The sequence below is a fragment of the Barbus barbus genome (genome assembly GCF_936440315.1).
Source record: "Barbus barbus genome assembly, chromosome: 7".
NCBI lineage: Eukaryota > Metazoa > Chordata > Actinopteri > Cypriniformes > Cyprinidae > Barbus > Barbus barbus.
In genome coordinates, this window is record NC_136735.1 from 31,299,569 (window position 1) to 31,325,023 (window position 25,455).

At 35.1% G+C, this 25,455-nt stretch overlaps 1 protein-coding gene across 4 annotated transcripts; it reads left to right on the forward strand.

Annotated features, from left to right (window-relative positions):
• The first annotated feature begins 3,153 nt into the window (after positions 1 to 3,153).
• On the forward strand, positions 3,154 to 24,929 carry LOC306872512 (bifunctional UDP-N-acetylglucosamine 2-epimerase/N-acetylmannosamine kinase-like). 4 transcript variants are annotated; one of them, XM_079421111.1, is made up of 13 exons: positions 3,154 to 3,344; positions 11,901 to 11,924; positions 12,725 to 12,933; positions 14,488 to 14,942; positions 15,089 to 15,241; positions 16,954 to 17,166; positions 17,424 to 17,511; positions 18,142 to 18,352; positions 19,778 to 19,907; positions 19,985 to 20,206; positions 22,532 to 22,714; positions 23,957 to 24,073; positions 24,162 to 24,929. In XM_079421111.1, the coding sequence occupies exons 3-13, from the start codon at positions 12,764 to 12,766 to the stop codon at positions 24,395 to 24,397; spliced, it is 2,178 nt and encodes a 725-aa protein (XP_079277237.1). In that variant the 5' UTR covers positions 3,154 to 3,344; positions 11,901 to 11,924; positions 12,725 to 12,763; the 3' UTR covers positions 24,398 to 24,929. The 4 variants fall into 4 exon arrangements, with proteins under 4 accessions (XP_079277237.1, XP_079277236.1, XP_079277235.1 ...); XM_079421110.1 differs by lacking the exon at positions 11,901 to 11,924 and having other exon boundaries at positions 3,178 to 3,344; XM_079421109.1 differs by lacking the exons at positions 3,154 to 3,344; positions 11,901 to 11,924 and adding an exon at positions 5,950 to 6,128.
• The last annotated feature ends 526 nt before the right edge of the window (positions 24,930 to 25,455 follow it).

Below are 25,455 nucleotides of genomic sequence, written 5' to 3' on the forward strand. Positions count from 1 at the left end.
AAAATATCATAAATTGATAATAGCCATAAGTAGTTTATATTTTCCATATAAACTAGATAAACCAGATAAACATGAGGTGCATTTTTGTCTCAACTGTACCTATATGGTGTACAGTTGAAACATGCTACAGTTGAGACACCCATTCTTAATGCTCTAAAGCTGGCTAACCATTTATTGCAAATGTAGTAAATTATATAATTACAGTTTTAAATAATTACAGTTTAAAAATAAATGTATTTATTTGCTTTATTTCATTCAGATTCAGTTAAACAAGATAGGGACACATATTTAACACTAGAAAATATATGGCAAACAGTACAAATGTAAACATAACAGTAAAAACAACAATACCTTCATATTCTATAACCCTACCCCTAAACCTACGCATCACTCGAAATTTCTGCATTTTTACATTTTCAATCATTCTGTATGATTTATAAGCTTGTTTCATCGTGGGGACCTAAAATTATTCCCATAAGGTTAGAATTTACTGGAATTACTATACTTGTGGGGACATTTGGTCCCCATAATGTAGGTGATACCAGTACACAAACACACACAGTCTCTGTATGCATTTTATTTTCTATGATTGGACTGTTACTGTATGCAGTACATAGCAACCTATAAAGGGTGTCTCAACTGTACCCACTTTACCATCTTGTATATTTTTTTAAATGCTATGTAATCCTTTTAACATTCATGTTAGAAAATATGTCCATTAATAATAGACAGCTGAAATATCACAAATATAATTTTTTTTAACCGAATTTGCGTAGCATATGTGTAAATGTGACTTTTATCCTATTATCATAACACTGTACAACTAAACAGCATGTGAAGCAATAGGATACCAATCCGGGTACAGTTGATAGATACACTGTGTCTCAACCGTACCCCCCTGACATGCTCGCATGTTTCTCTAGATTATTAAAAGACCTTGCATGGCACAATGTCATAAAATATGTCTATTTTTAGAGCACAGAGTAACGTTTTCAGTGATATATGTTAAGCTTAACAATCATAAAATAATAATAAGCTATTCATTGTGGAAGGGATGTGGTGAAATGAAAATCTCACCTTGGAAACCAAAGTTTTGCCGATATCTTCGGAGTGGAAAGACGCACACATTTCAAATTTCCCACAATCAAAGAGAACACTAATACACATGTGTGGAGCAAAAATCACGGCTCGGGGTTCTTGTGTATGCAAGTTATTTAAGGTGTTTCAACTGTACACGTCTTAAATGTACTCAGTCTAGGGTAATGTAGGATATCAGAGACTGAATCAGACACAATTAAGATTCGATCAGAACATCGAAACATGAGGAGCCGAAATTCCAGAGACTCCCCAAGGCCCAACAGGAAGTCATAAATTGGATCCCTAGCTTCAACCCATCTGAAGAAAGCCTAACCAGCAAGCCTCTTTCACAGAACGTCTTGCAACATTAATACTTATTGATAAGTCCAACTCAGGAAGGAGCAAATAATTTGGGGCAAATAATCAAGACTGATGGTCAAAGAGATGACCATCACATGTGTTCCACGCTGAGAATCACGAGCTTCCTTAGATTGACTTTTCCCCCACATAGAAAACAGACCAGACCGAAATTCCTTTGTCCAAAGAACAAGTACACAGAGACTTTCTTTTTCATATGCACCTAAAATCATCCTAAAAGGACATTTCTATGCACAACCCCATATTATGTATGTAACCCACACATTAGACTATTATGTTTTAAGCACATATTATGTATGTCTTTTTAATAACTATTGAATGACTTTAAGGGTTATTCGTGTTTGGTATGTATGAGTTTGACAATTCTAGCTTGAAACGATTCTTCCAATTGATTCTTTGTCAAATGTATCATATTCTGGTTATATAAATCACATCCAAAATTATACTTTGCAAGAGTGTGTAAAATTCGTACCATGTGACTGATAACATGCTGATTTATGATGGAAGGAACACCCCTAGCTAAGATAATAGCCTATCTAATTGGTCAAGACACCAGATGGGATGTGTTCAGAAGCCGAGTTTAAAAACTCAGGACACCATCAAACTCTCTCCTTTTTTTTGCTTCAACTTTTGTCACCGAGTTTTGACGCTGCTTTTTAGCGCTCTCTGAGCGTGCTCTGGCCTACACGCCAGCTGCTACCACAATGAAAAAAAAAACACCCAGTCTCGTTACATCCCTTTATCCTTTTATTTTAGTTTCTTTTCTTTCCGTTGAGTTTCGTGTTCAAAAGTTACGTTTGCCGCAAAGTCCAGTTCAGCTGAACTTGCTTCAAACTTCAACAAGCAACTGAAACCATCGCCAGCCAACGCCCAACGATTGGCTTCCCAAGACGTCACTACAAATGACCACAGCCAATCAGCAACCTTAGGAAAACCCCTGTCTGCAACTACCATGACGAAAGGGAATAACCTCCAAACTTTTGCTGAGCTGGTGCATTTAATACCAATTTTAGCCTCTCTGAGAAACTCAATGCGAGGGTTAAATAAGTGATTGAAGGTTGTTCAGGTCGATGCAATTGCACATATTGCTGTAAACTTGGGATTTCACATTTTCATTCTTTTAACTCATCCTTTCCTTACTTTCTCTCTTTCTGCAACGTGTGAATGCTTGTGTTCATGTGTTAGATTAGTTTACATGTCTTAGATTGATCAAATAAAGCCTTGTTTATATTGAAAAGAGAAGTATCTTGTGTTTTGTGCTCACAAGTTAATGTTTTAATCTGCCGATGCTATTTGATAGTGTTTTCACTATATTTTAGATTGTAATATCCAGTGCAGAGTTGGTGTTATACGGCTCCTTCAGTGAATCGCTGTCGCCTCAGTGATCAGCCGTAACACAGTGATTCTGTTCAAATTCCCTATAAAATCATAAATTATTCCCTTTGAGTTTAATTCAACTGTTTCCCTTTAAATGACATAGCTATTATGTTACCCTAGCCTATAGGCTATATCAAGTTACAATGCTCAAGAGATTTGTTATTGATTGTGCTAATGGACATTTCAGTGAAAAATATAAAACATTGAAACAAATAAATCAAGAAATTTCAAAATGTATTATTTATAATAAATGTGCAGTATTTTTGCTTTGGAAAAAGAAGCGACAGTTGATGCTAGTTCCAGTCAGTGGGTGGCAGCAGTGAGCTGTGACTCGCCCGCTCCTCCAAAAGAAACGGAGAAAGAATCTTCCCACAGCGCTATCCTCGATTAGCATTGACTCCAGATTAATCTGCCTCTGTTGTTGATTTATTAAATCTATCAGCATTAGATATATTCGATTCTGTAACACCTGTCATCACGCAAGGGAATGTACTACAGATAATCGTGTCAACGTAAGTAATGTGCTAACACAGCTCGCTAGCATGTAGGAGGAGAGTGTGTATAAAAGCACTCGCGAAACTTTAACGTTAACGTTACTGTAAGCTAGACTCGACATCTGCCGTTTATTAATAACTTCATTTCACAGCTCATCTGCCTTAATGTATTGTATTTAGTCAGTAATGTAAGTTAGTCAGCATTAAAGTAAGGATGATACAAATATCCAGACTTAGTGGTGGTCACACCAGTATTTTACCAGCTAAAAATGTTTAAAGTTATCTTTTGCTGTAGTGTGTCGTAGGAAATATCAGTTTACGTGTTCAAACATTAATTTTGCCATTAATTGTAATAATCCAGTGATATTTTTGTCTGACAACAGCGAGTGCTCCACACTCATTCATCCAGTCTGTCTGGAATGACAGGAAAAACACAACTGAGACAGACTTAATCCAGAAGAACTGTGGCAGCTTCAAGAAACCTGAAAAACTATGCGCAACTAGGGCAAAAAAGCTGCTTTAAATGCAAAAGATGGTCACACACCCTTGAAGCATCTTGGAGAAGTTGCCACAGTTCTTCTGGATTTAGTTACTGCTGTAAGTACTACAGTGCATCTCATCCTCTTGACTGCACCAGATTTGCAGAATCCTGCAGTGATGTTACTCCACTCTCCCACCAAGACATGCTCAGTTGTTCTTGAACATGTCTGGCAGGACACATTGTTACATGTGGTTTGCCACATCAAGGACAATCAGATGTTTTACGACAATCAGGCATCTTATATTACAGACACATTAGTTTATTTCTCTAGCCACATCTGCAGTCCTCATGCCTCCTGGACTATGTCATGTTCACACAGGTGATCAGGGACCCTGGGCATCTTCTGGTGTTTTTTGGAGTCAGTAAAATAGCCAATTTTGGTTGGTGTGTAAAAGAAGCTAATAGTATTCAATTATTAGCCTAGTTGAATATATGACGCCTGGTGTCTGCTGACAAATATGTGCGCGGTTCCAGATGCTTGATTGTGTTATTGTGAATTATTCCAGTATCAGTGATACAGCATTAGGGAATAGACTGCATGCAGTAGCTCTATCTGTATTTTTTTTGGCCTCGTCTCTCACCTCAGGTTAAAGCTCTGGTCTTGATCCGTAACACAGTGATGATCCGTAACACGCTGTAAGTAACACGCTTGATCCGTAACACGCTGTAAGTTGTCTTTATGCTTATCTCTTCCTCACTCAACTTTTTAAAGACTGGGTATGCTTTATTTGAAACTCACACTCATAGGAAATAGTACCTTAATGAGCTGATTCATCTAAATAAAGGAGCACTAAGATTGATATGGCATGGATCAATGCCATAGATATTCAGTCTAAACTGTCAAAAGGAAATAATTAAGATGGTCCTTGGAGGATTTGGCGTAGGCAGCTTGAAGTCTTATAAGCTTCTTTATAGGCTATGATTTCTTGCAGCTGTTGCGTTATCAGTACTTTGTGACGCAGCACCTTTTCTGTGCAGATCATGTCAGATACATCACTGTCGATGTGACGCTTAAATTCTGCTTTAGGATGTAAAAGCTGAAATGCAAACAGACACAGATCCTTGTCCACCACACCTAAATTTAACGCTCGGCACACAACACACCCTTCCAGATGACAGCACTATATTTATTTAATATTTTATTAATTTTATTAACAAATTAATAAATATCATAATAAATAGTATTACTTAATATTTTCAGACCTATCCTTTGGTCAAATATACCACTGAAAACTATAAAGTTTTGTATTTTTATTAGTAATTTCTGTTACTGTATCTAGCTAATCATTCTATTATTCATTTATTTTATGAAAACTTCTTTAATTAAATTAACATATCTGGTTAGGGGAAAAAATGCTGGCATGGCAAAGTAATTAAATGAAAATAATAACTTATGATAAAATAAAGTGGCTATAATTTGAAAATGCTTATATTTTGTCAGTTACCTTTTATGACATCAGCATAATTTTGTCAGCAAGTCAGAATGTTACTTATTAGATTAATACAAAAACATATAATACTTGCGTATATTATATTTTGCATATACATGTATTAATGTATTTATTATAATTAATACTGTATATTTTTAATATTGATAATCATTGTACATTTTTTAGAGCATGATTACTATTTAATTTAAATTATTTCATTATAATATTGTATATTAAAAGACAACAACAAATGCTTTCTTTAGCTGGTTTAAAAATAAAGCTAAAAATAAGTTTGAAGGTGCAAAAATATTACCATATAGCTACAGAATGTGATATATCAGAATTGTTGAAAGTGTGTTGTGGAATTATAGTGATGTGCTGGATTGTAGATAGGATTCTGATTCATCTGCTAAAAGGAAGTAAGATGTGGATTATGAAGAAGGATGTTGTTTCTGTGTACACATGCTTGCCAACTGTTGTGTGCATGTGTGTTTCCTTCTCTTCTCCCCGCCTTTAAGCTTTTAAAATTTTTAACTTCTTTCTATAGTGGAGATGATCCAGGGGGCAGAGACACAACTAGTTCGCCTCTCCCCCAGACAGCCAATTAGTGCGCAAGAGCTGTCTTGTCCCCGCCCCCTGGGCTGGTCCTGCCAGAGCTGCTTTGTGTGAAGCATGCAGGGGGTCACTGTCCTCCTCCCTTTTGCTTTAATGGCTGTCAGAGACGCCGAATAGAGCGAGAGCAGCTTGAAAGGTGCTCCATTTGATTCAGAAAGCAGCAGAAAAGAAAACACTGCACACACCATGATGCCAGGACATGTTAGAAACCCACACGTGAGTCAGATGCCATTTTGTCATTTGCTTTTTCTCGTTCCTTCTGCCTGCTTCTGTCCCTCTCCCTCCCCGTTTGTAATGTTTAGGGTGCAGCTAGAGTCTTGTGATGCCTCTTAGCAGGGATGATAAGTGTGTGAGCTGGAAACATGGTGGGTTTCTCAGTATCTTGATGTGGACACTTAGTCAGAATGGTATCAGTGATGTGACTTCTGGGTTTTATTTTTATGTGGAGTAGATGATAAACACAGAGGCTGGTGGGACAGTGCTCGAGAATCCCTCTAGTACATAGTAGGAGAAGTGTGAGAGTGATGAAGATTTCCCAGAAGGCCTATCACTGCCTTAAACTATGCCATATGCTGTTGTAACCTCATTTTTGGAGGACGCGTGGGAGTTGGCCCTGAAGATGGTCTGTAGACATTGTTGGCTATAGAGCACAGACACTGTACTGTCTGAGACCTTGTTCATGTCATACCACAAGAGTAAAATCACATGCGAGTGAATCTTTGAATAAGTCATTATAATACAGGGTTCTTCTGCGTGAAGAACCTACATGCACATCTCTGTAATGTCAGGTTAAGATTACTGCATGTTTACATTGAAAGTTTGTGGTCTAATATTTTCTGGGGAAAAAAAATACTTCCACAAAAAATGTTTTCAACATTATTAATAAGAAATATCTGCTGAAAATGAAGTGATTGCTGCTGAAAATTCTGTTTTGCCATCACAGGAGTAAATACATTATAAAATATATTAACATAGAAAACAGTTCAATTAATTTGCAATAATATTTCCTAGCCTTACTGTTTTTTCATTTTTAAATCATAAAATGCAACCTTGATGAAAGATTATTTTAAAAAATCTTAACAAACTTAAACTTTACAAATGTACACTGTTGTTTTGAACTGACCTTGGCAGCTAAAATGTTCATTCATTCATTGATCTGTATGTTCATTTGGTCCTGTTTAACCAGTTTGTGTTTTCTAGCTTAAATCACTGTGACATGTATCTTACCGCTGTACCGACTATACATTTCTCAGTGGCACTTGAATGAATGTACAGCACATTTAACATACTGTAATGATTTACATATGATTTACTCTTCTATTATAATTTTTTCTAAATTAAAATTAATTAACTGTTTTTGTGGGATATAATGTCAAGCTGGTGTGACAAACCTAAGATTCAAATGAAGAATTAAAATGCTAAAATCTTAAAAATAAAGAGCTATATTAAGGAGTTTGGCATATTTTTATGTTAATAGTAGTATTTAGTAATTAAGTTGTAATGAACAGTAATGAATCTGTTAAATTAGAGGAAGTGTGGTTTGACCAACATGAAAAAAGACATTGAAAATGATTTACATAAAAAAAATACATTGATTTGGATATGTACCCATGTTCTAAGAGCATGAAACCTCTAGGACATGTCAATTATTCTTTGTACCGGCTCATTAAATGCAACTGGTTTGTCATGGCATTTAGTTGTGACAATTTACATTTGACACGACCCGATTTTCCAGTCATCTTTGGCTTTGTGACAGAAGATGACTCGAACCACAAACTTGAACATATTTGTATTGGCCCCAAGACACACCCTTGTGGCATTCCTCCAAGTTTGGGATAGTTTTCTTTTAATTGTGAATGGCTGAAAACTATATATATTCTAATTAGGGATGCACCGATACCGATACTGGTATCGGGTATCGGGTCGATACTGAGCTCATGTACTCGTACTCGTATTCGTTAAAATGCGCCGATACCACGCATGTGATCAGTGCCATATTCAGACAAAGAAACACCAACAACAGAAAAACAGACAGAAGAATGTAGTTATTAGAGATTAAGGATGTCTAAAAATGTACATGCAATGAATATAATGTTAAACATTCAGTATTAATGCCTGTATAGCTGATGTGAGCAAGCTGATAAGCAAAACACGCTGAGTGGATCCAGCGCGCGGCAGTGCAGATGCGCGAGCTTGTCGAGTGAATATCCCTTTCTCACAGATATCACTGGAAAGTTTGTACTTCGCGCGCTCTTCTGTGGTGTGATCTTTATTGATGTTCGCTCAGCACGCATCATTTGAATTAAAACTAAATCATAAATATATGACAACATATAGGGGCATTCATTCACTTTAAACATAATTTATTTTTAACCTTAAGCATTGAACACGAGTGAAACACAAGTGAAACTATCAGCCTGTGTGAAATGCGCTAGGCTGTTCTGTACTTGTCCGTTTCATCTGCTCCGGTACACATAAGTGCGTGCGCTGTGCGTGTTTTTCTTTTTTTTCCATGTTTTCCTGTGCGTGTTTTCCTTTTTTTTTCAAAAAAAAAAAAAATTCTATATCTGAAAATGATTGATTTATAACGAGTGGTTCCCTGCATAATTACAGCAAAAAGCGTGGTTACAGCACTGAGCCGCTGCAATGGAGCAGCTCTAATGCTATTTAAGATGATGTACCATAGAGCAAATAAATAAATACAAAATTAACACTGAAAGTAACAAAAAATTGTAAATTACATTTTAATGGGCATAATTAAGTGTGAAAAATAACCGAAGCATATACAGTCAAACCAAAAATTATTCAGAGACCAGATATAATTTTTTATTTATTTATTTTTTTTACTAGTGGGTGCAGGACACTATAGTTAATTTAAGTAACTGAGGATAGCAAAATAAAGTAAACTGTGACAAATTATACCCAAAAATTCTTCATACAGTGGACTACCAGTAAAATTGATACAAAAGTGAGACCAAAAATTATTCAGACCAAGTAATGGAAAAAATTGAAATTCAGGCTTTCATGAACCTGGTTGACAGCATGCCCAGGAGACTACAGGCTGCCATTAAGGCTAAGGGTGGCCTGACAAAGTATTGATAGTTGTGTAAATATTGTCATACCAACAGCTGTCTGAATAATTTTGATTGATTGATAGAAAGGTATTATCAAGCTAAATTTCTTCTGACACAGTTTAACTTGGAGTTCTTGTAATATTTTATTAGCATTTTCTAAACTATAGTGAATAAAATGTGAGAAATGTTGAAGGTGTCTGAATAAATTTTGGTTTGACAGTATCTATTTGATAAATGAAGTTAATCAACTAACATTTTACATACTCATTTGTTTTCTTTACCCAATATTTAAAAAATGTAAAAATAAAATAAAAATATCGGTATCGCTACTCGGTATCGGCAAGTACAAAAATTAAAGTATCGGTATCGAGCGAGTACTGGAAAAAGTGGTATCGGTGCATCCCTAATTCTAATATTAATGTCATTGAATATTGTTGTATGGAATCAGTACTATTATGAGACAAAATGCTTAATTTAAATCAGATTACCACAACATTTGCTTTGCCTCTGCAGTTATATTCTCCTCGGATCGCATAATACTTTTGTCTTCACTAAATATCTTTTTGTTGTGAAACATTTACTGATTTTTATAAAGTAAAAAAAAAAAATAAAAGTTTATATTGTTAGCAGAGGTGGAAAGAGTATGAAAATATTCTACCCAAGTAAAAGTACCATTACATTAATGAAATTTTACTTGAGTACAAGTACCAGTCTAATAATCTACTCAAGTAAAAGTAAAAAGTAGCTAATTTAAAATTTACTCTGAGTAAAAATTACTTGCTTACTTTTTAACAGTGGGAGGGAGACAAAACTGGGATAGGCCGAGGGTGTCAAACTCAGTTCATGGAAGGTCACAGCCCTGCACAGTTTATAACCCTAATTAAACACATCTGATCCAACTAATCTAATCATTTAGGATTATTTGAATACTACATAGTATGTGTGTTGGAGCAGGGTTGGAACTAAATTCTGCAGGGCTGCGGCCCTCCAGGAACTGAGTTTGACACCCCTGGGATAGGCCTATAAATCTCAAACTAGTTGTTTTTAATTAAAGGAATCAGTTATATAGAATATAAGACATTTGGGCTGTTACCAGGCAAATTAAATCAGTATCAACAAAATTCATCTTTGCAATGCAGAGGAAACACAGAAGCTTCATCTGAAGTAGCATTTAGATGTATTTACACACTGTTTAATGCAGTACATGAATGCATTTAATCTGCAGTTACAACTGAAGAAATAATGTTTTGACATATAAGACATAAAATGTTGAATACTCATTTGAAATTATATAAAAAAAAAAAATCAAAAGATACTTTAAATGTGAAATTAAATTACTTTAATTGTCAGCAAGTCACTGTTAATTATTGAGTCATTGCGATTGAACCGAATCATTTAAACGGTTGATTCATTCTGGAACGAATCACCGTCATGTTGCTCAGAGATGCAGAACTGTGCGATGGTGGCTGTGTTCGGAACTATTTTTGTTGTCGAAATAGAGTGAAAACAGGCAATATGGTGTCTAAAACGCAAGTCTCTTAATTAACATCTTGTTTATTGTAACTGTTGTAAAAAAAAATCGTCACGTAGAAAAAAGTCACTCTTCGTGTGATATTGATTTACTGTATGAAATGACATAAAAATATACATTTTCTGGCCCTGCTTACACTACATAATAGAGCATAAATTAGCCCAGGGGCTCACTTCATTTCCTTTGAGTTAAACTTCAGCAGAATACGACAGGGTTTGCTTTTCAGCTGGGTCTGCACCATAACGCATGTTTTTCTTGTGATTTAAGCCCCAGGTTGTTCTCCTGCTCATTATTTACTGCAGTAGTTTCCAGGGAGCGTTTTTTTTTTTTACTCAGTAATTAATGTGTTTTAAAATGTAGAGAAGAACAATACTTCAAACAAAGTATACTTAAGTAAAAGTAAAATTACAGATTTTAAAAATTACTTTAAAAAATAGTAGTACACAAAAAAGCTACTCACAGTAACGCGAGTAAATGTAATTCGTTACTTTCCACCTCTGATTGTTAGTAATATTTCAAGATGAACATTTACTGGACTGAAGCAACTTAAGTGGTCCTGGATTATCCATACTCCTCTTTAGATGAGATGTTAAATAATGTTAAAATGTAACTATCAAATATGATACAACAGGCTTTTGAGAAATTCATTGTATGTTTTGCCCCACAATACAAAATATAGAGCTTTGGTCATAAAACTACACATTTAAATATTATTTTACTACTGATATTTATAAGTATTTTATGCAAGTAGTCTGCTGTACTATTAGGACCTGTAATATTATTATTGATTTACATGATCAGAATTTCATCTTCTGTTTTGGCTATATAAATGTCAATATCTGCACAAAATTGCATGTGTTTGCTCAGTTTTGGTGCATATTTTTGCTCTGAATAAAACAGATATGTTTTTTCCTTGTGTGAGCCCTGTATTTCTCAATGTCATATATGTGAGCCATAAAGCATAATGTATCAAAAAATTTTAACAAATCTATTTTTTGGTAAAGATTCAGTGAACTGTTCCATTCCAAAAATTAGACTTTTTTTTTTCCTGACTGATTTCTCTATAATGCAGTGGGACTTTGGCACTCGTATCCGTAGCCACTATATTCCATGTACTTTGCTTCTGCTGCTTTCCAGTTGTGTTGTTTACGTAATCCTGTAAAACAGGTTTGAAGTCGTAAAAATGGTCAATGTCCATATACAAGGTACAAGCGTTTGAAGGTGTCCTCTGGCATTGAAAGAGCGTTTAGCAATGTGTGCTGCAGTAGGATCGTGTATTCAGGCAGGTCACTTTCAGAATGGATGCATAGTTTTATATTCCTCAATGAAGTGACATAGTGAAATATACCTCTTTTCTTTCCTTATTCTGTTTTCATGCCTCAGAGTGTTCAGGTCAGGAATACTCATGTAAGTATGATCCTTCTCAATTTGTAAACCCCTGGCATGAAAGGCTTGCTCTGATTTACTACAATAGTATTTTCATTGTTTTTTCTTTTATTTAAGCATACAAGCAAAGGGTTGGAATTTGTGTGATTTTTGAATGTTTTGAAAGTCTGTTATGCTCTCCATGGCAGATAGGTAAAATCTGCATTATTGTGAAGTATTATTTTTCTTTTCTAATATATTTTAAAGCTGATTTTCGGCAGCCGTATCTTTAGTCTTTAGTGTTGCACAATCCTCCAGAAATCATTTTAATATGCTGATTTGGTGCTCAAGAAACAATTCTAATTACAGTTGTGTTGCTTAATATAATTTTGGGAACTGTGATATTATATATATATATATATATATATATATATATATATATATATATATATATATATATATATATATATATATATATATATATATATATATATATATATATATATATATATTAGTTAGTATATATTACTAACTCCAAACTTTTGCACGGTAGTATATTAAGCAGATCAATTTCCAATCTTGGATGATGATTAGTCAATACAGGGTTCAAGTTGTGCTGAAATTCAATATACTTTAGTAATATCTATTAACTTTAGTTTACATGTCAGGGACTATGTCTTCTAGTGGAAGGATGATGGCACTAAATAAACTATTGCTTTTAATGGTTTTCTTATGTAGTAACTTTCCAAAGTGTGACTAAGCTGTGACTACATTCGCATATTCATTCTTCTTTATATATTTTCAGAATATTGTATACATTTGTAATCATGTTCCTCATTTAGGAACTTTACTATCTGAGGACCCAGAAAGCACAGCAGAAGATGGAGCGATCGGAGAAGAGTTTGAAGGAACCACTACGCGTGTGCGTGGCCACCTGTAACAGAGCGGACTACTCTAAACTCGCACCCATCATGTTCGGCATCAAGTCTCAACCTGAAATCTTTGACCTGGAGGTGGTGGTGCTGGGTTCACATCTCATTGACGATTATGGGTAAGACTGCTAGATTATGCTGATCATAAGTTTTAAGTCGTTTAACTGATACATTAAATTAAGGAATATTGCATATCAGAGCAGCTGACAATCATAACTCTAAGTAAATTAGGCTTGGCGTTTCAAAACTGAAATGCTTTTGATTTTTCAATGGAACACAAAAGAAGGTATTTTGTCCATGCATTGAAAGTTGGTGTGATCCAAAGTTGTTTTGGTCCCCAGTGGTTTTTATTTTACAGACAAACAGGTGAGACATTCTTCAAAATGTTATTTTATTTTATATTATTATTTTTTGTGTGTGTTCCATTGAAGAAAGCAAGTCCTACTGGTTTGAAATGTGACATGAGGGTGAGTAAATGATGATAGAATTTTCATTTATTTATGAACTGTTCCTTTAAACAGATCTGATCCTGATCTGAATTGACTGAAATTTTGGTGATAACGTCTCATAGCAGTAATATAAAGAGAGAGATAAGCCACAGGTCCAGTAACTCTATCTTCATCTGGGCTTGAGAGCTTCAGAACATGAATCAGCACTATTTCTCACTGTTGCCATGGAAATGTTGGAATGCAGCTCTTGACGGTGGGATCTTGGCTCTCACAGTGGGCTGCTGATGGTGGCTAGAAGCCATTGTCTTTTATCAGTGAAACCAAACCAGTCTTGACTCCTCCTTGGGTCATGTAAACTTGACATTACCTACAGGAAGCAAAGACTCTATTTTTCAAAGTACTATAAATGGACAACATGCTGTCTCTTACCACTCAGACTTTGGTTTCTACATCATTTCTGTCTTTGATGCTAAATACTAAAAATAAAATTATAAATTTTTAAAATTGACTGAAAATGTGCACCATTCTAACTGTAGCAAAGAAACAAACGTAATGTCCGCACACTGAATTGACTGCTCTTCGTCTTCGTCAGGCACAAATAACCATAATAATAAAGAAATATTATATAATTATATATAAACTGTATTATATATAAACAAATATAAAATAACAATATTTGTGCCTGACGAAGACCCGATGGTCGAAACGTTGCAATACAGTATATATTTTTATGGTGCAGTCAATTCAGTGTGCGGACATTACGTTTGTTTCTTTGCTATAATTTGAATTTTTTTGGCCTGCACCTGAGCCCTATCTGGGTTTGTGGGATGTGCGCAACTTTCTTACATTTTGACCATTCTAACTGTAACATACAGCTAAGATGTTGTTGTAATATCTGCATACTGAATCCAAATTGGTCTTCTTTTTTCAATTTATTTGCGTACTGATTTGTGATGGATCTTTATTGCTCTTTGATGCATGATGATGTAGGCCTGCAAAAACTAATCGCTAAAATAAATAATAATCATGAAAACATCCTTGTTTGACAGGATGTGCAATAACAATTTTAATAATGGATTAAATTGAATTTATTAAGTAAAATTATTGTTTTATATACATATGTGTAATTTTAGAAATAATCGTCAGATTAATCAATGATCAAAATAATCATTAATTGCAGCACTAAGGCGTAATTAATGATGAGTTTCTTTCTCTCTTTCCCAGAAACACATTTCGTATGATTGAACAGGATGAGTTTGATATTGGCTCTAAGTTGCACACCATTGTTCGTGGTGAGGATGAAGCTGCTATGGTGGAGTCTGTGGGTCTCGCGCTCGTGAAGCTTCCCGACGTGCTCCAGCGTCTCGCCCCTGACATTTTGCTCATTCACGGTGACCGTTTTGACGCTCTGGCCTTGGCGACGGCAGCGGCTCTAATGAACATTCGCATTTTGCACCTGGAAGGTGGAGAAGTGAGCGGCACCATTGATGATTCCATTCGTCACGCCATCTCCAAACTGGCACATTACCACGCCGTCTGCACGCACTCCGCAGAGAGACACCTCATCTCTATGTGCGAAGACCACTCTCACATTTTATTGGCTGGCTGCCCGTCATACGACAAGCTGCTTTCAGCCCACCAACGAGACGATTATACTGATATCATCAAGTCGTGGCTTGGTATGTACTATAGAGGAATGGGTTGAGATGGCAGTTACTAGAGATAAACAATGAAGACTATGCAATCAATAATTTCTGACTAAGTTTGCTAAAAACTTCAAATGCTGTCTTTTATGTATATGTGATTTTGTTTATTTCTTAAACAGGGGATGAAGTGAAGGAACAGGACTATATTGTAGCTCTGCAGCATCCTGTTACCACAGACATCAAGAATTCCATTAAGATCTATGAGTTAATGCTGGACGCCCTCATCTCCTTCAACAAGAGGACTCTCGTTCTCTTCCCGAATATTGATGCTGGTCAGCTCTTTCTCTTGTTTTATTTAGATTTTTTTCCCCACTTTTTCTTATCGATAACACTATACACACTTTTACTTCCTGAGTACAGCTGCAGTTTCTCTCAGATTGAAGGGTTTTGTGTGACCCTCAGAGGTTTTATCAGCAGTGTAAGATAACTTACAAGGGCTTTAGAAACAGACAAAACAGTTTGACGTTTGTTTTGAGTTTGGTCTTAATGACAGGTAGACACTACTGGAGGCAGCAGTCAAAGCAGAGTTGCTGTTTCTTCCATTGGAATAGAACTGTTCAAAGAAACAAAAGGATGGAGTGGGTGGTGTAACCAAAAATTTCACTGTATAATTTTGTTGATTGTTAAAATATAGTTGTTTTTGCTGTAAGTTCAATGAAAAATAAAAATTGCAGACACAATATAATCAATGTTATTTTAGTATTAATTATATGTGACCCTGGAGCACAAAACCAGTCTTAAGTCGCTGGGGTATATTTGTAGAAATAGCCAAAAATATATTGTATAGGTCAAAATGATCAAAAAAACATTTTATGCCAAAAATCATTAGGATATTAAGTAAAGATCATGTTCCATGAAGATATTTTGTAAATTTCCTACCATAAATATATTAAAACTTAATTTTTATTAGTAACATGCATTGCTAAGAACTTCATTTGGACAACTTTAATGGTGATTTTCTCAGTATTTAGATTTTTTTGCACCCTCAGATTTTCAAATAGTTGTATCTCGGCCAAATGTTTTCCTATCCTAACAAAGCTTATTTATTCAGCTTTCAGATGATGTATGAATATCAGTTTAGAAAAATTGACACTTATGACTGGTTTTGTGGTCCAGGGTCACATATGCTATTGTAATATTTATTCATACATATTTTGAATTAGGTTTCGTTTTATATATTCAATTTTTGTTTTCATTTTAGTTAATATATTATATTGTCTGCTGTTTAGCCTTTTTTTTGTTACTGCAAAAATAACTATATTTTGACAATTACTGTGAAATAAATTTGTCATTTCACCCACCCCAAATATCAGGGCCTTTCTAATGTAATGAGACATTTGCCATTGTATGACTATTTTATTATTCATCCATGTTTTGCATTTGCTTTTAGTTTTGCTTTTTTCATATTGTTTTCATTTTAAATTTGGTTTAGATTTGAGTAATTTGGTTTTCTTCATCTAATATCTCTTTCATTTTATTTAAGCTTTATTTCAATTGACATTTTTGTAGTTTTAGTTAATAACACATAATATAATATGTCATAATTGTAGTTTGAATTAAATGTAAACTCTGAAAAAATAGAATTGTGACTCTTATGAGCCAGACATTTGGATTAATTGTTCAAACAACTTTAAAGGTCATTGCACACGGAGTATGACATTTTTGTCTGAAACTTTTGCACGTTAAAAAATAAATACGACCTCACGTTGTGTCAATCACATTTACATACTGCCTCCGAAACTTTCGTCCGTCATAAAAAAATCGGATCAGGTTCCATTTTCTGCGTTTTTGCATCCATAGCAAGCATTTTGATAGAAAAGGATGACGAATACGAAAAAATGCAAACAAAAATTTCAGACTCAGTGTGCAAATGACCTTACCAGTTGAAAGGGTCTTATGAATCCTTCCCTGAATAAATGCTGATGAAGTGTAGTAGAATTCCGCCCCATTAATCCCATATTGCTCTGTGTTTTGGGTCGTGCAGGCAGTAAGGAGATGGTTCGTGTGATGAGGCGGAAGGGAATCGAACAGCATTCAAACTTCCGTGCGGTGAAGCATGTTCCATTCGATCAGTTCATCCAGCTGGTGGCACACGCCGGCTGCATGATCGGGAACAGCAGCTGTGGAGTTCGGGAGGTCGGAGCGTTCGGAACACCTGTCATTAACCTAGGGACTCGCCAGACGGGCCGAGAAACAGGTGAGATTAGTTATGAATATGAATTACAGACCTTTACAGAGGAAATGAAAGCATTATGGCAGGATATGATCACTATCCTGTACTTTTTATATAGTGTTCATTTTCATTCAGGATGTACAGTAATTCATCATGAAATCAGCATGGCATGTTTGTTCTTCTGAAAAGGCTTGGGCTGCTTATTGTTTAACTGAGTGTTTAAATCTGTAGTATGAGTCTTGATGGATCAGGTTTACCAATTCATGTTATTTTGGCAATAGGGGAAAATGTTCTACATGTGCGAGACGCAGACACACATAATAAAATATACCATGCCCTGGAGCTGCAGTTTGGAAAACGCTACCCCTGGTAATACATTTTATTTATATATATATATATATATATATATCTGTGGTAAACTTTTTTTTATATATTATTATTTATTATTAATATTTTAATAAAAATAAATACATTTAATAATAAATTTATTTTAGCATTTTCAGTTGTCAGTTTAATTTTATTTGAAGTTTTAGTAATTTTGTTATATGCTTTTCTCTTTTTTAAAAAGTTATATTTATATATTTTTTATTTATTTATCCATTTTAGTTTGTAAATAGTACTAATTTAGTTTGCAATTTAGAAATTGTAGAACTTCTACTTATTTCAATTCTGAGTTGTTAAGGCAACACATTTAAGGCGTGTAATTTTCTTTAAGTTCTCCTTTTAATATAATTATATTTCAATTAATGTTTATATTTAACTATATCTACTAGTTTTAGTTGACAATAATAACTCTGGACCAACTGATTCATAAACCGATATCAGGCAAACTGATTTATCAAACAATAGCATATTTGCATGTATGGAATCATTAAATTATGACATCATTATAGTTAGATAAATAGGCTCATTTGTGGCCATTTTTAGATAACTCAAATGTAAACTAACTGTAAACTCAGATCCTGAACATGTCCTGTATGTTCTGTTTCTGTAAACTAGCTCCAAGATCTACGGTGATGGAAATGCGGTCCAACGCATCTTGAAGTTCATGCAGTCCATTGACCTTTCTGAGCCACTACAGAAAAAGTTCTGTTTCCCAGCGGTAAAGGAGTGCATCTCTCAAGATATTGACCACATTTTGGAAATGCAAAGTTCCCTTGCTGTAGACCTGGGGGGGACCAACCTTCGTGTCGCCATCGTCAGTATGAAGGTATGGAGAGCAAACCTGTGGAGTCAGGTGTTCAGATTCAATTCATCTTTTAGAATATGCAGGACATGCTCTACGTTCTTAGTACAGCTGTGTTTGCTTATGATAGGATGTGTGTGCCAGACTGTGACCTGTTTTATGCAGCAGGATATGCAGCACTCATGTAAATATTTCATTCATGTGACGCACACAAGTCTGACTGTAAAACAAACAGTGGCAGGTTTGATCAGAAGGGTTGTGTAATCAGCTCTTTCTGTGTGTGAATAGTGCAGTTTCTTGGAGCGCAGACTGACAGACTCACCATTAAATATAATTAGTTTAATTATATAAGTTTAATTAAATATTTGGCCATAAATGCTGGATTTAGACACACTTATTTGAGATTTCTGTATTTTACAATATATATTATATTGTAAAATATATATATATTCACCTGTTATTTCATAAACATTACATTATAAACCTCATACTGGTGCTCAAGCAGTCTAAAATTAAATATTCCTAGTAAATTCCTAAGTAAATTCCATATTTAAATGTCTACTTGCTGCAGTTTGACCAAGTGTTTTATTGGTTTAGGTGTATAACTATCACAGGGTCCATACTTCCAGTCAGAGTGATGGAGATGTACAAATTCATGACAAATGATCAAATCAAAATTATAAAAGCAAAAAAAAATTCTAACTGTTGTAGCAAGGACAGATTATTATTATGCTGTTTCTTTTTTTTTTTTTTTAATTTGCATGCATAAAATTTCCGTTCAAATGTCTATAAAAGTCTCCCATGCTCATCAAGATTGCATTTATTTGATCAAAAATACAGAAATGCTATTCAAAATAACTGTTTTAGATTTTAATATATTTAAAAGTGTCATTTATTCCTGTGATGGCAAAGCTGAATTTTCACCTTTTAGTGTTACTTGATTCTTCTAATATGCTGAGTTGGTGCTCAAGAAACATCTCTTATTTAAAAACCATTTTTTATTATCAAGAAAATCTTTTTAAATAATCATTATTAATATTATCAGTTGTGCTGCTTAATTTTGTGGTTTTTTTTATTTTTATTTGATGAATAGAAAGTCTGAAATAAAAATATTTTGTAACGTAAATGCCTTTACTGTCACTTTACTGTCATTTTAATGCATCCTTGCTAAAAGTATTAGTTTATTTCGAGAAAAAAAAGAGACTTTCTGACGGATCTCAATATTTTGAATGGTATTGTATCTTTCGGAATGTGGTTGAGGCAAAAAATTAAAGGTGAAGTAATTTACTATTTAATTTTTCCTGCAGAATTTCATTGTGATGGTTTAATAGTTGGTTGCCTTTGTTGCTTCATATTTCTTTGTTTGATATTTATATTTCCATAGACATGAAATTAGGTGTAAAATATTTCATAATGAAGATTTCATGTAAATGTGTGCTTGTGTTTCAGGGTGAAGTGGTTGAGAAATATAGCCAGGCGAATCCTAAGACGTTTGAGGAGAGGATAGAGCTGATACTGACCATGTGCAAACAGGCCATGGCTGACGCCGTTCACCTCAACTGCAGAATCCTGGGTGTCGGTATGTCTGCGTTTGTCCCGGGTCTTTTTCTATGTGTCTGTAAATTCACTCACTCATTCACTGTCCATTTCTTTCAGGTGTGAGCACAGGGGGGCGTGTGAACCCACAAGATGGGATAGTCCTCCACTCCACTAAGCTAATAAACGAGTGGAGTTCGGTGGACATCCGTACTCCTCTTTCTAATGCACTTCATCTCCCCGTGTGGGTTGATAATGACGGCAACTGCGCTGCCCTTGCTGAGAGGAAGTTCGGTCATGGGAAAGGCGTGGAGAACTTTGTCACCATTATCACTGGAACCGGTCCGTTCACTTTATTACATCTCTTAATGTCAGTTGCTAGAGGTGGTGGCCTTTCCATTTGTTTGATAATGCAAAGAATGAGACCTGACAGAAAGTGGGATCAAAGCTGACAGACTGGTCACACTGGTTATTTAGGTTACTGCAATCTTATTTTACCTTTGGTAAAAACATTTTCCATTTGAAAAGGTTATAGCTAAAATCTCTTTATTTAAATATATGTAATAATATAATTGTTAAAGATAATTTTATACATATTAATAATGTAAATGTGTATATTTTTATATACTTCGTCATTCAAATATTTGGGGTTAGCAAGATTTTTTATTTTTTTATTTATACTTTTATTCAACAAGAATGCATTAATTTCATCAAAAGTGAGAGTAAATACAGTTATAATGCTACAAAATATTTCTATTTGGATTAAATGCTGTTGAACTTTCTATTAATCAAAGAATCTTGATCCAGTTTCCACAAAAATATTAAGCAGCACAACTGAGCATAAAATCAGCATATTAGAATGATTTCTGAAGGATCATGTGACGCTAAAGACTGGAGTAATGATGTTAAAAATTCAGCTTTACCATCACAGGAATAAATTACATTTGAATAAAATTACTATATTAAATTTTAATAATATTTCAGATTATTCTTGTTGTTTTTAATGTTTTTTGATCAAATAAATGCAGCCTGGGTGAGCATAAGATACTTCTTTCAAAATCAATTAAAAAATCGTACCTACCTTTTGACAGTAGTATATATTTTTAACTTTTATGCTTGATTGCTTAGATTTTACCATATCAGTTATGAATGAAGACTTCCGAACCATTATTTTGCATTACACACAAATATTGTGATTGTATTCCTGTTAATTATATCCATAGTAGGTCATGGGGCAATAATTACATCTTTTTCTGGGAACGAATCAGAAAATATTGAGAAATATAGTTTTTTTTCCTATAACTGATACAGGTATATATACACTCACCGGCCACTTTATTAGGTACACCTGTTCAAGTGCTTGGTAACACAAATTGCTATTCAATGCATTTAGGCATCTAGATGTGGTGAAGATGACTTGCTGAAGTTCAAACCGAGCACCAGAATGGGGAAGAAAGGGGATTTAAGTGACTTTGAACGTGGAATGGCTGTTGGTGCTAGACGGGTTGGTCTGAGTATTTCAAAAACTGCTGATCTACTGGATTTACTCTAGGGTTTACAGAGAATGGTCCGATAAAGAGAAAATAGCGGCAGTTGTGTGGACAATGTGGAAAATGCCTTGTTGATGTCAGAGGAGAATGGGCAGACTGGTTAGAGATGATAGAAAGGCAACAGTAACTCAAATAACCACTCGTTACAACCAAGGTATGCAGAAAACCATCTCAGAATGCACAACACGTCGAACCCTGAAGCAGATGGGCTACAGCAGCAGAAGACCACACCGGGTGCCTCTCCTGTCAGCTAAGAACAGGAAACGGAGGCTACAATTCTCACAGGCTCACCAAAATTGGACCATAGAAGATTGGAAAAACGTTGCCTGGTCTGATGAGTCTCGATTTCTGCTGAGACATTCAGACGGTAGGGTCAGAATTTGGCGTAAAGAACATGAAAGCATGGATCCATCCTGCCTTGTCTCAACGGTTCAGGCTGGTGGTGGTGGTGTAATGGTGTGGGGGATATTTTCTTGGCACACTTTTGAGCATCGTTTAAACGCCACAGCCTACCTGAGCATTGTTGCTGACCATGTCCATCCCTTTATGACTACAGTGTACTCATCTTCTGATGGCTACTTCCAGCAGGAAAATGCATCGTCACAAAGCTCAAATCATCTCAGACTGGTTTCTTGAACATGACAATGAGTTCACTTTACTCAAATGGCCTCCACAGTCACCAGATCTCAATCCACCTTTGGGATGTGGTGGAACGGGAGATTCGCATCATGGATGTGCAGCCGACAAATCTGCAGCAACTGCGTGATGCTATCATGTCAATATGGACCAAAATCTCTTATGAATGTTTCCAACACCTTGTTGAATCTATGTCATGAAGAATTAAGGCAGTTCTGAAGGCAAAAGGGGGTCCAACCCGGTACTAGCAAGTTTATTATGTACCTAATAAAGTGGCCAGTGAGTGTATATACACATACATAATCATGAAGGTAAATAGAATACATAAATGGAAATACATGATCAAACACATTTCTGTTTGATCACGTATCTAATGCCATGTCCCTGCAAAAATAAAGACTAAAATTGATATAATTGTTACTTATATTTGACTTCTGTAACTCTGCCTGTAATTAGCTTTGCTTTGTGTTTACTTGTGCAGGAATCGGAGGTGGTATAATCCAGCATAATGAACTGATCCATGGCAGCACGTTTTGCGCGGCAGAACTGGGACACATCGTGGTCTCATTGGAAGGACCGGAGTGCATGTGCGGCAGCCACGGCTGCATAGAGGCCTACTCCTCAGGTCTCGCCCTGCAGAGAGAAGCCAAGAGGCTCCATGACGGTGAGACAGTCAATAGTTAGACTAAAGTACGCTCATCAGCCTCGCCCACTCTGTCGCAAAATGTTTCAGCTTTTCAAATATTTCTTTTTCAGTTGATAGTGAACAACTAAACTGGTTTGAATTCCTGTAAAATGTCAGTTAACAGTGATGTAAACCCTCACTATTGTTTGTATTTGTCCGAAATTGTATTCCTTTCATCTTTAAGCCTCATATTTCTCCACCAACCTTTAACTGTTCATTCTTTAAAGACAAAACCCTGCCCTGATATGACAGAATAATCACACTGAATGCTAGACAACAACGTGGCATAAAAGAAGCGACACCTACTAACATTTTTCTGTAGTGTAAGTGTCTCAACATTTGAAGGATGTCTTGTTCATTTATTTTAGTGACAGTTTATTTAGAATTTCTGCTTTACAATAAGGTCCCTTTAATGCCGTAACGAAGCAGTACATTTGTTACAATAAAAATAGAACAGTTCAAGACAATTAAGTAATATTAACAGATACAACTTTTGATTTTAATATTTATTTGAATATAATATTATATTATTAAACAACATATATTTTAATATTATAGAATATTAATAAAGTACAAATAATGTATTTGAAAATGTTGAAATTAACAAAATTAATACATGCTTTAGAAGTTTAGAAGTAACATAGAACCTTTTTTAGTGTAAAGTATTAAAAAATCTTTCTGTAATTTTATTTTAATGAGATATTCTATCATTTTTATCTCATTGAAATAAAATAAAACAAAATAACATCAAATAAATAAATGATCACTGATGAAACGGAGTCATATCTGTTTCTAGAAAATCTTTCTATTCTTTTTCGCCTTTTGCTATTTTATGAGGACTGGAAATTATGACGATTTTCTACCATTATTCTGAGTGTCATCTTTTTTTTTGTATCAAAATGCTTTTTTGTTTTAAATTTAAATATGCTGTATACAGTAATAAATATAAGTGAATTTGTTAAATAATTTAAGAACATTGTCCCATTAAACGGGTTCAAATTAGCAATATAGTTGCTAATTTTGTTAGCAGCATTTCTAGTTTGAAACTAGATTTTTTAAAATTAATAAACACTGGGACTTGATTTTATGGTTTCGTTCAGAATCAGTAAATAATAGTAGCGTTCTAAGTTTGGGTTTGTAATAGAAGAGTTGTACGTAACAAATGTTACCAAGTTAAAGTAAAACGTTGTAATTACATGTTTTTTTCACGTTTAATGACAGAGGACTTGCTGTTGGTGGAAGGAATGACTGTGAATAACAAAGAACTGGTGAATGCTAGTCATCTCATCAAAGCTGCTAACCTCGGCAACTCCAAAGCCGAGAGTGTTCTTCACACCGGTAAGATGCACATTCAAGTACATACATTATTCTGAGCAGATTTGCAGTGAAGAAAAGCACTGACAGCCTCTCTTATGTTCCCTAACAGCGGGAACTGCCCTGGGTTTGGGCATCGTGAACATCCTGCACATGATCAACCCTTCTCTGGTGATCCTGTCTGGTGTCCTGGCGGCACGCTATGAGAGTCCCGTTCGTCAGGTGATCAGCCAGCGCGCTCTCCTCTCGGTGCAGGAGACCAAGGTCATGGTGTCTGAGCTCGAGGATCCTGCGCTGCTGGGTGCTGCCAGCATGGTACTGGACTACACCACTCGCCGCACCTACTGAAAGAGCTCGAAGTCCAGGAACCAATCAGTTACAGACTTAAAGACCGAGGGCCAATCATCTGCTATGTCCTTGTTAGGATCATAGTGGCTTCTAAGCCTGACCTAAACACTTTTATTCATATAGTTTGTACTATAGTCACTTATAGGTGGTATATTATTTGGGATCAATGAAAGATTTTTTGAATTTTGAAGAATGGTTTAAGTATACGAAAGATGGTTTTAATTAATATTTGTACAGTGGAACTAAGGGGTATTTGTTACAGAGAGGCTGCTATAAAATACTGCTGTGGTTTCATCAGCCATTCTGTCTATCTTGCTCTCTGTTGTTTGTATTTTTTGTGTTCTCCTTTGCGCCTTATGCTGATCGTTGCCAAGCCTTTTTTTTCAGCACCATATGTTTCATTGTATTCATTCTCTCAGCCTGTATGAATGAATGAAAAATGTCTGTCCAGTATGTCTACAGTACTATAATATTTAATTTGAATCACAGAACCTGTAGAATTGTTTACCTATTATGTACATAAAAATTATTGAAAACAAAGTTTCCTTTTATTGCCAGTTAGTATTGCTAGTTTTAATCTATCTTGCAGTACACTTAGAATTTTATTTGCAGAATATTGCTATCTATATACACACACAGACACGCTGATGGATAGATACACTATATTGCCAAAAGTATTGGGACTCTGATGAACAGGTTTGACTACTTTAGTAATTTCCACGAGTACAAATCTCAGTGTTTAAGCCTATAATGATATTCTGGGGAATTGTGTGCTCCTAATTTTATAGCAACCGTTTGGACAGGACCCTTTTCTATTTAGTTTATTTTAAAATGCAAATACCTTTTTTTTTTTTTTTTTTTTTTTTCTTAAGCTTTGTAATTTTTAAGTTTTTGTACCCTTCTCATCCTTCTCAGATGATACGTTTGGTCATCTGATTGATTATGTTGTTACACTTGTAATGACTCATCCTTTGGGAGAGCTTTACTATGCTTGGTTGTTGCAGGTATCCTCTACTAAACCACTTAGAGGCGAATGTCCTGCTATTAAAACTGCTGTA

Bases quoted from the DNA above. Each gene is read 5' to 3' on its own strand.
- LOC306872512 (XM_079421108.1), top strand. From the start codon at position 11,892: ATGCCTCAGAGTGTTCAGGTCAGGAATACTCAT. The intron at 14,943-15,088 runs GTATGTACTATA...TTTCTTAAACAG, and splicing joins TATCATCAAGTCGTGGCTTG to GGGATGAAGTGAAGGAACAG. The intron at 17,512-18,141 runs GTAATACATTTT...TCTGTAAACTAG, and splicing joins TTTGGAAAACGCTACCCCTG to CTCCAAGATCTACGGTGATG.